Source organism: Castor canadensis, chromosome 12 (assembly GCF_047511655.1).
Source record: "Castor canadensis chromosome 12, mCasCan1.hap1v2, whole genome shotgun sequence".
NCBI classification, from domain to species: Eukaryota; Metazoa; Chordata; class Mammalia; order Rodentia; family Castoridae; genus Castor; species Castor canadensis.
Window position 1 is genome coordinate 14778472 of NC_133397.1, and position 15155 is coordinate 14793626.

Consider the following 15155-nt stretch of genomic DNA (forward strand, 5'->3'; position numbering starts at 1 on the left):
AAACAAACAGGTACACAAGCAAAAATAACACATTTTATTTCAAACTCAAATTTAGTCAACCTGCTATATTCGTACCTACATGTTCATTTGCAAGAGATCTAATACCCCACAAAAGAAACTTTTTGGAGTGATAGTAATACGATTTTGAAAGTTCCTTTTTATAAATTCTTCCACCCTTTAAGCAAAAGTGACAGATAACATTCTTATCTTTGACAGCAGTGCATCTTAAATACTAAAACTAGTGCTGGGAACATGGTTCAGTCAGTACAGTGCCTGCCTAGAAAATATCAAAACTTATTCAAAAGGCTATAACATAAGTTTTGATAGTTGTCAAATAGTTTGTTAGTTTTAAGTATTATTTTAAAACTTACAAATTTTTATGTAGTGTGGCCAATTATTTTCTATTTCCATAAACATTACTTTTGAAAAACAATCTGTTCATTCAGAATTAAAAGCCAAGAAAGTAAAAACAAAGACTTACCAAGAAAATCATACTCACATCATATTTAAGTTAGTACTACAGTATTAAATAGATGGTTTAAGAAAAAAAAAAAAGAAATCTCAGTGTCTACTACATGAGCAGGAATAAAGTCTGTTATTTGTCTGGATGTATTTTGTGGAGGTGGCTTTGCATTGACTTCAGCAACCCTTACTTTGTATTTGTCTCCCTCATTTTTAGACTGCAAGAACTGTTTGCTCATCTCTTGTGTTAAAACAGAAACCGGATTATCGACCTGAAACAAATACAAAAGGGTCAGTTTTGACTATTTCCCTTTAATGCCTTAAAGATAGACTGAAATATACATTACACGTGACCTAGGGCACCATCAAGAAGGTTAAGCACTAGTCAAAGGCTACAGAAATAGGATAAAAGTACAAAGAAAAATATTAGAAATTCTTAGGGAAATGTTTCAGTATTTCATTATAACAAGATATTGTTAATGTTCTGCCATTGCAGGGAGATGTAAGCTTAGCAGCCCTTGGAAGTGCTCTTTTAGAAGCACTTTTCATGTACAGTTGGAAAAGCTTCATAACTTGCCCAAGGCTACCTAGAGTGCAAGACAGCTGACACCCATGTTGGGTCTTTTCCCACGCTGATGTCCTATAAGTCTAGTAACATAAGAGTAATAATCTATATGAAAGTGAAAAACCTTCCAATAGAGCTCTATTAAATCAAAGGTTATACATTATACATTAAAAATTCATATTGAGGTGAGGCATGGTAGTTGAGGCCTATAATCCCGGCCACCTGGGAGGCAGAGATAAGAGTACAGTGGGGTTTGAGGCCATCGCAGGCAAAAAACTGAGACCCAATCTTAGAAAACAAGCTGGACATAGTGGTGCATGCCTGTAATGCCAGTTAATTGGAGGCAGAGGTAGGAGTATCACAGTCCTAGTCAAAAACACAAGACCCTATATGAAAAATAAAGTACAGCAAAAAGGAGTAAGGTGTGGCTCAAGTGGTACAGCACTTGCCTACCAAGGGAAAGGCCTGAGTTCAAACCCCAGTACCACCAAAAAAAAAAAAAAAGTTGAATTGATAAATTTTAGGAACCTCACTAAAAATAGTTAAAGAGTTTTAGCACACATTCTTCTCATGGTCAGTCAATTTACTCGTAGATGGTCACTTTAACTGATTATATGCCACTTGTGAACCCACACCAAAAAAATAACCAGTAGCACTAATTAATCTGAAAATCAAATTTAGCAATTACCTGGATATTAAAGTGATCAAGAATTGCAATCAGCTCTTCCTTCCTGGTAGAAACCACAGTGCCTAGTTAAAAGAAACATAAAATGAACAGACTGCTTCTAAGGCAATAATACAGGAACAAATGTACAATTATCTATAAAATATAAATGCTAAGTACTTTTCATGTGTCAACAAGAAAGGTATCACTAAATTTGCATGGTCTGAATGAATTAGGGTGGTATCCTAGTTATAGCCCAAGGACTTGAGAAAGAAAAAGTGCTACATGCAGTAACAGTGCTTATTTGTAGCGGAACATTTTGCTTTGGCCCTTACTTATCTCTTTTCAGTAACTCTAAACACTTACCTCCTCCTTTATGTTGTTTTCTACCTTTTGCTATCTTAATCTATAGAAACCATATGGGGAAAGCAGGTCTATAGTTGAAAACAAAATGTCACAGCCTGTTTTAAACTGATCTCAGTTCTGCTAACTACAGACTGTAACCAGAATGCCCATGGTAACAACCACATATATGCACTTTTTACAGCATTTGTGTAGATATGTGCAACCAATCACGAAAGGTTTCAAAAAACTGAGAAAAAGTATCCTTTCAATGAATATTAGCACAATCATTTCACTGTTTTAAAGTATTTAGTAATAGCTTGTATGCAATGAAGGGAAAATCAATGCAAACCTGTTTCACTTTTGAGTTTGTAAGATCGACTTCCATCCATGCTGATATGTTGCTGTACAACTATGGAGTCACCATACACGTTTGCTCTATAGGCATCATCTCCTCTGTTCCGTAATGTTATTGAGATATCTGCTGAGCTAAAGCAATGAGATTAAGCTACCTTCATGTCTGTCAAGGCACAGTGCAACTGTAACACTAGATTACAACAATTTTCAAAACTTTCAAATAATCTAGCTATTTAACAGTGTGATGACCACTTTGCTAGGAATACTGTTAAAGATACTGTGCCTGACAAAAAAACAGAAGAGTCATAAGAAGTAATAGACTTATCTATGCATAATAGCAATATCACACTTGCACAAAAACATTAAGTTTGGGTTGTTTCATATCATGAGATAAGCAACACATTTTCCTATGAGGACTGTATACAACATTACACTGTCTAATGACTATACTACATAATAAAGCACTGTGCTAACAGTAGGCCTTCAAGAATGATAAATTAAGATTCAGAGTAAAGTAACTTTTCTACGATTTTAATTTAAAGGAGACAATTTAAGTTTTTCAATTACTTGGCAATTAAAAAAACCAAAGTATGTGATATCAAGAAATATAAACCGAGGAGAATAGAGGGAAATGGAGAAAGGCTGATCAACAAGTACTAAAGGTTAAATAGGAACAAGAAGTTTTGGTGTGCTTTTTCCTTAGAGTAGGGTGATGACAGATGACAATGATTTACAATACATTTCAAAAGGCTAGAATTAAGTATTTTGACAGTTTTCTCCATAAAGAAATGATAAATGTTGAGAAAGATGTGTTTAACCTCATTTAAGCATTAAACAATGTAATCCATGCCAAAGCACTACATGATAACCCACTAGTATGTACAGTTATTTTTATGTATCAGTTTTTAAAAAGTTAAAAACATATGAACCAAAGCTAAAAATTTCTTAAAGCTTTTTAAGCATTACAAAAGAATTATTTTAAAATAGTAAGATGCAGTTAAACACACATGAATGTTAAGGGTACAAATCTGCCAGATAGACCCTGTTGTATTTTTTTAAACTTCTGAAGGTACTTATATTCTAAGGTATTTATAGCTATACATATTTTAATATACACATAAAAAAATCAATCTTTATTTGCCTACTCCAATTTCTATTACAATAAGACTTGGCAGAAAAATAAAATGTTGATGAAAAACATTAATAAATACTTATAATTTCCTAACACATAACAACAGACAATATTTTCTGATTCACATGGACATCTGCCAAAGTGCTCGCGTCCTCTTGCACAAGACTGTTCTAATTGGCAATTGAAGGAAAACTTGCTTCAATAAATTTGTAAACATTCTCCAAAACTTCCCGCTAACAGGAAATGTAGGAAAAACATATTCGAGCTGAACTTCACTATAAACCACAGCTTTGACAGTAACCTGTGAAGTACTTGCTCTGCTCTTGCTCTCTTGCCCTCTTCTTTGATAGTGCCTTGCAGAAATAAAGAGCTTAGGAATCCTATCAGTCCACGGTCCCTCCTCCAGGAGCTGGGCTAGATATAGAACTCAGCACTCAGCAATCAGATTCTCTTCTTTTAAAATTCAAATTAAGAAATGCTGGCAAAAATCCAAAAAAAAAAAAAGCCTAGAGTCTAACACTGTAGTAATGTTAATTGTGAAAGATGGCTAAATGTAGCTTAGTTATGTAAGATTATCAACATTAACGAAAGCTGGGTGAAGGATATATAGGAAACTCTGTACTGTCTTTGCAACGCTTCTGTAAATCTAAAATTATTTCAAAGTAAGTTTTTTCCTTTAAATTCGAATTTAGAGATGACCAAGTGAAAAGATACTGATCTCTTAGAGCTAAAAAGTTATGAGGTCTCTGGAAGCAGAGAGACTAATTTGGAGAATTATACTCTGATGAGAAAATGTCTGCAGAGAAAAGCAGAGCACAGAACAGATAACTTCTTGGGAAACCAACCCAGACAGAATGCAGGAAAGAACCAGAGATACTAACAGCAAAACAGAGAACACATGATCACTTCCTTTACATAAACACATAGTAAAACATAAATGCATGAAGGCACAGAACACACAAACTCCAGAGACAGTGAAAAAGAGAAACAGTCAGATAACTATACACCTGTCATAAAAAGAGGAGGGAAAAGCACACACACCAAAGTACAGCCAACTAAGGAAGGTGGTTAAGAAGTGGTATCGGGGAAGAGTTGCGAAACAGACACAAGGAATGGAGGATGACACAGAGGCCCAGAGACGAAGACACACAGAGATGGTTGGACACAAAAAAAGAAAAGACCCAGAGACAGCAGACAGTTGGTTCCTCAGGTTTGGTCTCTCATGAGATCCAGCTGTGCTTCTTCCCTGTAGCTTCTTGGATATAGATCCCTGTATTTACATAACTATCCCTTTCTGTAGCTACCATAAGTAAACTGATTCTCTTTAATAAAATAATCTAATGAAAAGATTAATTTCTGAAAAATTTTAACTACTAGGATTTTTAAACATTTCCCAAGTTGATTCTAATGCAAGGTTAAGAACTACTAAGTAAAATATGATAGGGGAAGGAGAGCTAGCTTGTGATAAGCAGCAAACCACTATTTAACTTCATTAACTAGTATGATTACTTAGAACTAAATTAATGTAACTCATGAAAACAGTTTAAAAATAAAATGGCTATATATATTTGCTCTCTGCATTAACACCACTTGATTAGGAAACATCTATTTTACTATCTTTATTCCTAGTTAGTCTTTGCATTTGAGAGCTATCTTTAGTATAGTGAGAACCCTGGTGGCCCTGATATCATGTTGCTGCATAAGTTTAATTAAATATACAGAAAATTCTATGAAAAAGTAACATTTATGAAGTAACCCTCATAACTGTACACACACTTAAGTGAAAAGAGAGATTATCAGTTAGAGTTCTTTCAGAATGACAAAATAAACAAGAAGTGCCACAGAGAAGATCTGGCTTTCTTCTCAACTCTGGAGAAACTTCTCTACACAGAGGTAGCTGGGAGTAGCAAATGCTGATGACAAACAGGGAACAAGGAAAAAGTCATGTAAAAACATAATATATCTGCTCCTTCTCTGAGTAGCCAGCTCCTTACAATACAATCTATATCCCTGATTAATAAATCAGGAACACAAAACAGGACAGTGAGCTTTCATCCTTCCATAATCTTCTTACCACAGCTAATTTCAAAAATTGGACTACGTAAATACTAATAAAAGACCACCAAGGCTAGTATTAAGAACACTAAGAATGGAAGAGAGAACTGAACATGTTGAAAGAGAATTAAAAAACAAGGTGCACAACCCCTTGTGACACTAAGGAACACTTTCATCTGAGGAGATACACTAGGAAAATTCACTTACTCACTCATTCACTGCCTTCATGCCACTGAGCTCCAGGCAAAGTGTCAGATTCAAGGCACAGTTCTCTGGCATTTCCTAACAATGTTAGACAGCCATATCCAAGAGGAGGTAAAATGCCCCACAAAAAGGAACTCTCAGCCCAAGGGTCTCAATGGGGAGCACAACACTTGATAAGGCGGGAGTACGACATCACCAAGCTTGTGTCAGACTGAGAGGCTGCAGGCAATGTTGGACAGCTATGCAGATTTTTAGATGTGGAACACAGTAAGGATAAAACTGAAAACCTCAACGAGCCCATTCTGCAAAAAAGTGACAAACAGAATCAGAGACTACGACATAAGGGAAATTTTATAGATACCAAATGCTGCAAAGAGGGAGGGTAGTAAGAGGAATAGTAGTGGGGTTTGAAAAGCTCTGCTTTTAGATCCTTTAGACAAGGTCAGTAAAAAGGAGACCTAGCTGAGATTAGAAGTTTTGCTGTTACCAATTCTGCTTTAAAATATATTAATATTCCTTTATATGGGCAGCCATATCCTTGAAAAATCAGTGATTTGTGTAAGTTAATATTTTTTCTTTTAAACAATATTCAGAATAAGCCTCAGAAAGAAGTTTCTGTTTCGATCCAATTACTTCCTAAATGGGGGGAGGGGTGAGAATTATTTAACTGAGACAAAACAGTTCATGATACATTTTAAAAATTTTCTTCCTGAAATTGTGTTTGAAAGATCAGTGCGCTATTTGGCCAAGTAAACTAAGTGATTGCTTGAGTAAGTAAGAAACGAAAAGTTAAGTATAATGAATTGAAACAGAGTAGGGACCATTGATTTAAAAGTGTTGAAAAAACTAATTATTTATTTCAGACATAATTTATTTGGGGAAGGAGGGAGCCAGAAGGCTCTGCTGGACTGGGATCCAAATGGGATAAGTAGAAACAGAAACTATGCTGGAAAATTGTAATCAAATAGTTCTCTTCCAAGGGAAAAGAGCACAGAAAAAGATTTTCTACGATTTTCTCATATCAATTTGGAATCCCAGCTTAAGGTTAAGATCCTAAAGGCTTCTAAGCAACAGATAAGAAGCTAGGGGGAATGGAAGGAAGGTGAGAAAGGCAGAGGGGGTGAGAAAGGGAGAAGGGGAGGGAAAGTGAGAGGAGGGAAAAGAGACAATAAGGTGGAGGAGAGAGAGATCAAACTGGGAGAGAGGTGATAGGCAAAAAGGCAACAAGTCCACAATGATGCAAACTGGACAATTAACATAGCTATATGAAGGTTGGCAACCTATGACAAAAAGAAATAGAAATGTAAAGCCAAGACAGTAACGTGCTCATTCAGCAAGGGTACAGACGAACAAACTTGTGATTGTGGTCCCAAAATCAAACTCACTAAGTAAAGGATATAGAATCAGAGTCAGATAACAGGCTGTTTTTCTGGAATTCTTAGCTACAGAAAGAAGTTTCGTGTAGGGACACCTTAGTTTTGCTCTCACCTCTACCATATCAATGTGGCCTTTCTGATGCTGGGTTTGAGTCAAGATCCTGGAAATTAGGCTTAACACATACATAGATTTATGTATATAAGTACATAGATTTATCATTGCCATTTTTCCAAAAAGATAACAAAGCATGAGTATAGGAGAACAGGTACGTGGCAATAAGTTATGCAAGTCATCTGCTAGAGGACAACAGACAGCAGTGGGTCATGTTGGCAAGAAGCAGCAAGAGAAAGAGATGAAAAACTATGAAATCTCTGTTCCCATTCTGGGAAAGCACTTCATTTCTATGAAACTGGGAATCTAAAGCACCTGCTTCTTACTAAAGAAATGAAAGCACGTGTAGAAAGCACCTACCTCTGTCCATCTTTCACAAAACCTTTTAAAGAGGATCCTCTATTAGTAGCAATTGCTTTTCCACCAAGACCAACTATGAGAGCTGTGAGTACTGCACTCTTCCCACCTAAAGAAACAAGTGATGAGAAATTCACAAGATAAAGGGCTGATGCAAAATGATTTCTGAGTTACTCTTACCCTGAAATAAAAGGTTATAAACTCAATTACAATTTTCTTCCAGTGCTAAAGCAGCAAACTTTAAAAAAAAGTTTATACATCATATACTGTAATGAAATAACTGCTGTTAGTACATTTCAGGAATCAAATTTTTATCACCGATGAGGAAGTAGAAAAAAATGGTTGATCCTTTCCAACCTGAAACATTTACCTATTTCAAAAAACATATGCATTCTTATCTCAAAGTACAGTCAAAAGAGGAGGGGCCAAAGCACTTACTTCCATTGTTGCCAACAACAAAATTGACATTAGAACCAAATTTGAAAGGTCCAAGCATTGAATGGCACATGAAGTTTCTTAGCTGAATACTCTCAATTATTCCAACTTCTGCTGCAGTCTATTAAAAAAAAAAAGTGGGAAAAAAACAATCAATCTGTCCAATTCTCTCATTATAAACATCCCAGCATTTATTGGCAAGAGAAAGACCAGTAGAACAACCAATGCGAAAGGTTACAGGAAGTAAATAATGCAATCTTCAATGATTAGGATGAAATTAAATGGGGAAATTAAAAGATCTAGTAAGATAGTTTGGCTACACCACTGATTCTGCACTGGGAGTGGGATAGGGTTCCCCTCCTCTAGACATTCAGCAATGTCTAGATATATTTTTGGTTGTCACAAATGGAGGGCAGGTGTGTGCCATGGGCATCTATTGAGAGAGATAAAACTAGGAATATTGCTAACTATTTTCCTGCACAGGACAGACACTTCCTCCTGTAACGAAAATTGTCTGGCCAAAAAAGTTAGTTTTGTCAATATTATGAAAATCTGTGGTACTCTTACAATCCAAGGAACTAAGGACACATTCTTAAAAGCTAAATTCTATTATTTTTGTGACATTTTTTGTCATTTATGAGAGCTATGTGACTTTTGGCAATGAATAGAGTATATGATTTCCAAATCTGTAAGACAGAAAGAAACTCCTATACTATAAATATATGTCAGCATTAGAGAAAGTCTATAAACAGTTAAAGAGTTTGACACACAGTAGTCTCTTGCACTTTGTAGTTATTTAAGTATCAGAATAAATCAGCCATATTTTATCAGACCTTCCAACAATTTTTGAAGAGCACTTTAATGGCTCCAGCTATTTTAATGGTCTCTTCAGAAGTTCCATCTCTGTTCCTTTGGATACACATCTCTTTACAAAACAGAAAACATTTACCTCTCTGTATGAGTAAATTATTGGAAATCATGATTCACAAACTTTTAAAAGCACTTTTACTTTGAGATAACTGCACATTCACATGCAGTTAAGAAGAGACCCTGTGTACCCTTCAGCCAGTTTCTGCCAATGATAACATCATGTAAAACTAAAGTACAGTATCACAGCCAAAATAATGGCACCCCAAGTCTATTCTTGAAAGGTTCATTCTTGATATTAAACATTCTATGGGTTTGGAGAAAGTTATGACATATGTCTACCATGACAGTATAGTACTGAGAATTTTCACTATCCTACAAAAAAAAAAAAAGAAGTTCCTGTGCTCCCCCTATTCATCCCCCCCTTGCTCTTAACCGCCAGAAATCATTCACCTTTTGTATTGCCTCCATAGTTCTGCCTTTTCCAGACTGGAAAGTTGAAATTATATGGTATAAAGCCTTTTCATATTGGCTTCTTTCACTTAGTAATATGTATTTTCATAGTTTTGATTGCTCTTTTCTTTGTAGTGTTGAAAAACATTCCATCATCCATATGTTCTATAGCTAATTTATCAACTGGCCAATTGAAGGACATCTTGGTTGCTTCCAAGTTTCAGAAATCATGAATAAAGCTGCTATAATAATCCATGTACAGGTTTTTGTGAGGATATTATTTTTCACCTCCTTTGTGTAACACTAAGGTGTGTATTTGCTGGATTGTATATTATTTAATTTTGTAAGAAACTGCCAAACTGTCTTCCAAAATGGCTGTATCATTCATTATGAGTTCTCCAGCTGTTACCCATTCTTGTCAGCAGTTAGTATTGTTGTCAGTCTGGATTTTTACCATTCTAACAAGTCCATAATGGTATCTCATCACTGTTTAGTTTGCATTTCCCTCAAACTGTCCACTTTTGTGTGTGGGAGGGTGATTATAAATGGTATTGCATTTTGAATTTCACTATCCATGTGATCAGTGCAAGTACATAAAAATACAATTTTAAAAAAGTGTTTAACACATATATTGTAACTTTGCTTATTAGTTCTTAGTGGTTTTTTTGTAAATTCTTTGAGATTTTCTACATAGACAAAGGTCATCTGCATAAAGGGCCAGGTTTTTTTTTTTTCCTTTACAACTTCTATATCTTGTTGCCTATTCCTGCTCTAAGTCTCCCAACATGATGCTGAATAAGTGTGATGAGAGCAGACACTCTTGTCTTAGTCCTTTCTTACAGGAAAAGCATTCACTGTTTCACCACTAAGTATGCTACTTACAATTTTTGTCTAAATGTTCCTTACCATGTTAAGGAAGTTCCCTCTAGTAGTATTTTTCTGAGAGTTTTAATCATGAAGAGGTATTGAACCACGTAAGATATTTTTGCCACATTGAAAGATATGATAATCTTTGTTCTCTGTAACATGTAACATGTGAATTATACTGATTTTCAGACACTGAACCAAGCTTCCATGCCTAGAAAAAACCCATTTGATCATGGTATATAACTCTTTCCACAAATTGCTGTATTCTATTTTCTAACATGTTGTTAAAGTTTCCCACGTCCATATTAACAAGGCAAATGAATATGTTTGCTTTTATGGCTAGTCTGTCTAGTTTTGGTATTAAGATAATGAACTGAATAGTGTTACAGTTTGTTTTCTGGGGAAAAAAACTCATGTAAAATTCATGTTAATTCTTCTTTAAATGTGTGTTATAACTCTCCACTAAAACCACTACACCTAAATTTTTAGATATATGAATGTAGAGGTATTAACTTGCATTTCCTTATTCTTTTGATACCTGCAATCTGTGATCATGGCCCTTGTATCATTTCTGATATTGTCTTTTCCCTTTTTTTCCTTTGTTGGTCTTACTAGAGGTTTGTCAATTTTATTTATCTTTCTAAAAGCCCAGTTGTTTAATTATTTCTCTATTAATATATATATATATATATTTTTTTTTGTGGTACTGGGGTTTGAACTCAGGACCGCAAGCTTGCTAGGCAGGCACTCTACCACTTGAGTCACTCCTCCAGCCCTAATTTTTCTAATTATTAACAAACTTCAAAATCGAGTAGAAGAAATTATATTACCTCAGCTTTTTAAAAAATCTTACTGCTTTTTGCTGATTATGTATTATCATGGAATATGATATATAAAACCGACATGAGAAACAAACTAATTGAACATAATTTGTAATTTTGCACTTACCAAAGTACAGGTACCATTAGTGAAAGAAACTGCACATTCATCTTCATCACCATCTTTATCAAAATCCTCTAATAATTCTTGTCTTGGTCTTTTGGCATTTTCAGGAGAGAAGAAATTGTCTTCCTTTCTTTTGGCCATCAGGTCTGAAGAAATATTATAGTAATGATGAAGTAAATCAAATATAGGATCTACACGATTATTTAACATTTATCTTAACAAAATAAATCAAACAAAGGTTATTAAATTTTAAAGATTATATCCACCAATGTTTATTTTGTGAATTAGTCTTCCATACTGCATGTAGGAAAGCGGCATGATTCAAAAATACTAGAAAGAGTGAGAAAACAGATTTTCCCCTTACTGACACTTTAAGTCCCTCAAGAGCTGAGTTGAACTTTTCATTTCCAGAGGGTCAGACAATAAATTTGTGGTGCCTTTAAAAACATCATGTAATTCTTCTATGTTAACTGATTTTACTTCTGAGTTATTCATGGCCAAGCTTTTGTTGAAAGTAACCTACCTAAACTCACAAAAGATAATTGTGAAATGGTGGCTTCTACTGCCTAGATCTATTAATAGAGATCACATAGTGCCTGATAAAATTATTCCAGAGCAATCACTGAATTCTTACAAGTTGTAAAGTAATGGCAAATCAGATAAAATTTTTGATTTTTAAATTATTTACCCAAAGAAGCATATTTTGAAGCAGTGTTGCCTCACCTTAGTTGTTTCCCTGTTTCCTACATAGTCCAGATTATTGATTTTTTGCCAATATACTATGAAACATAAACCTAGCACGTAAAAAGTACAAAGATCTCAAAGAGCTTTTCCTTTTATATATAAATATTTACTCATACTAAAAATTAAGACTGAGAAACTTTTAAAACAACACACAAGTAGACACTCCACCAGTCAGAGCAATGACAATCATCACACATCCTGTAACCTCAGAAAACTCTACCCTACACTCATATGGAAAGAGTTTCATGGATCCCTTTACCACACTCTGCAAACCACTACTGCAGGGGATACCATAATCAAGTCCTTGATTATAATGCCACAAATTATAAGGCGTATCTAGCAAGTAACAAAGTTAGAGCAGTGGGGAAGAAAAAGAACACAGAAGGACTTATAGACTTGATATTCGCAGGGTAATCCAAGCACCAGCAAACAGCACCAACATATCCCAAGCCTAGTTAGATATTCAAAATCTCAGGCTCTATCCTAGAGTAAAGTGAATCAATATCTTTTTAAGACTTGAGCTGATTCTCAAGCCCACTTTTATAAAATTTGAAAACTGGTAAATCATACTAAAGACCTTGGATTTTATTCTACACTGAAGATAATGAAGAACTACTACTTAAAAGATGTATTAACACCCAAAGGACATTTAACCTAAACAAATGCCTTCCAGACAATAATGGCATTATGGTCACAACTATATAATATTAGCATATTTTCTGCAAATGATTGCATGGTTTATTTGAAATCTCTCATAGAAGCCAAAACTTCAAGATCAAATGTTTTTCAAATTATTTAATAGCAAAAATCAAAGTATATTAACTTCAGCTTGTTAATTTAAATTTCCTAAGTAGTACCAGGCCATTATTCTCCCAACAACCTTTTTGTCTCATCCATCCTTTATTCCCTATCAATTACTTTGCAGTAATCTATTTACACAAAAGAGCAAAGGGAAACAATTACTTTTCGGGTTGCCCAACATTAAATGCCCTTTTAGGCACTGTTTCAATTAATACGTGATCTGACAGGACGCATTCAGACATCAGCGAACTGATTTCAGTATTTTATCATTAGAAAGCAGTTTTTCAAGGAAAATTAAGGGAAGGGAGATGCAGTAGGCTAACTGTACTGAGCTTCTTACAATAAATGTGAGATTCTATACAGCACAAAAGATAATACGAACATTACATGATGATGATATTTTTTATTTGCTGGATATAGCCTGAGAGCTACTTGGTTGCTAAGGCAACTTACATCTACCACACACTAAAGGAGCCACTTAAAAAGTAGGAATCACACTGGGCATGGCAGCCCAGACCTATAATCCCAGCATTGAGGGAAGGGGGAAGGGTCCTGTTGAGACAGTAGAATTGTGAGATGGAGGCCAGTCTGGGATGCATAGCAAGACCCTGTCTCAAAAAACCAAAATAATAATAATAAAAAAAAATAGGCAACACTTTGCAATTTAATGATGGATTTTCAAAAACATGAATCTGGTGAGAGTAAGTTTTACTATAAAATAGTAAAACTGTTGCCAACAGGATAGAGACATAACTAGATGCAAAAACAGTATTTTAAATATTCTGGAATAAACAAAAAAGTTCCCATGGGATTTTTCAATATATTAATAACTTAATACAGTTTTTAATATTTACTTATTTATAATAAAAAAATAAACTAAGGTACATTCTCCCTTACAGGAAGCAAACTCCATCACAGCAGGGACAGTGATGATCAGCAAGAAAAAAAATAAGTTCAAAAAACAAAATCAGTAACTAAGGGTTCATTAAAACATGTAGCTACATATTTTAACAGGATTGCAAGATTTTCACTCATTTTTATTTTATTAAGTAATAATACTTCTCATTAATACCAAAGTGAGGACTAAGAGTAGTGACAGACACAACAGAATCAGAATTATCTAATGCTATAACAGAACTAGAATGAAAGTTTTTTTAAATAAAAGCAAATTACTGCCACTCAGACGCTGTAGATTCAGAAATCTGCCGTAGACAATGTTTACCTAATCCCCAATTCCACTCTTTCCACCACAAAAGACATTCATTCTACTTTAAACAATCTCATTTTTAACATACTGATTTAATTAAACACAGTGGGATATATTATGAAATCAAATGATATTCACTAGATAAAGGAAAAAAAGAAAAGTAAAACTGGGAAGTACTGTACAAAGCACAGCATCGCAAATAAGATTTGAACACTCCAATATGTATTAAAAACATCCCTGTGGTCTCAATATAGTGGACAAAGCAGAGAGTAACAATAACACTAGATAAGATTAGTTCTAAACCATAAAAAGGCTGAACAAAAACTGTGAAAGTATCAGGGATGAAGAATTAAGATAAAGTCAAAAGATTTAAAAGACTTGGCAAAATTTCAGGTGAATACAAATAACATTTTTTGAGTAACTATGTGCTGAGCTTTTGAGATGAACTACTTTCTTTGATCTTTGACATCATTAGTAATGCCCTAAGTTTACAGTTTAGTGGCTACTAGTAGACAGCTACAACTTAGGGGAGCCCAGATTCAAATCCTGGATTGTCAAACCCAAACTTAAACTTCTTTACTGCCCAGGTTCCTAATTTACATAAACACCTGAGTTTAGTTATTCATAGGCAGTAGAAATGGCTACTCATCTGTTCTTTATTTTCTCTCATTAAAATTATAAAAAGAATTCTATTATGTGTTCCTCTAAATGTTTCTATTAAAGCCAATCAAAACTTAGGGCTTGCTTTGTAAAAATTTCATTTTGTATTTCATCTTCGCACTTAATTCTGCCATTAAAAATAGAGCAGGCTTTGCAAGGAGTTAGGATAAATAATACATTTGTTTGTTTGAAAACAACTGGGTTTGAAGCATTCCCAGGATATTGAGATAACACCTGTGAGGTAGTAACACAAACTTTGCAATAGAAGTGGATTTGAGAGTAGAGGGAAAACTACTGATAGTTTGAATATGGTGACCAAAGAAAGCATGTTGAGTGAGCAAAGAAGTAAAATGTCAACATTGATAATGCAGGACAAGTGACTACAACTACACTTGACTCTCAGCTGTACTTACTGGTTTATGTAAACAGAACTGAGGCATTTACATGTATCTTAAATATAATGCATCCTACTATAGTAATTTTTTGAGTAATGTATTACTTCCTGAAGGTAAGTACTTTTTTTTGGAGGGTTCTGGAGACTGAAACCAGG

At 34.6% G+C, this 15155-nt stretch overlaps 1 protein-coding gene across 3 annotated transcripts in view; it reads right to left on the bottom strand.

Annotated features, from left to right (window-relative positions):
* Positions 1 to 15155, bottom strand: part of Smc6 (structural maintenance of chromosomes 6) — a 68571-nt gene that overhangs the window by 52098 nt on the left and 1318 nt on the right. For all 3 annotated transcript variants that reach the window (XM_074049210.1, XM_020172599.2, XM_074049211.1), the window contains exons 2-7: positions 11197 to 11339; positions 8065 to 8182; positions 7630 to 7735; positions 2386 to 2522; positions 1716 to 1777; positions 654 to 734 (exon numbers count right to left, since the gene is read on the bottom strand). In XM_074049210.1, coding sequence (XP_073905311.1) covers positions 654 to 734; positions 1716 to 1777; positions 2386 to 2522; positions 7630 to 7735; positions 8065 to 8182; positions 11197 to 11334 — 642 coding nt within the window. In that variant the 5' untranslated portion in view covers positions 11335 to 11339. The remainder of the gene's footprint in view (positions 1 to 653; positions 735 to 1715; positions 1778 to 2385; positions 2523 to 7629; positions 7736 to 8064; positions 8183 to 11196; positions 11340 to 15155) is intronic.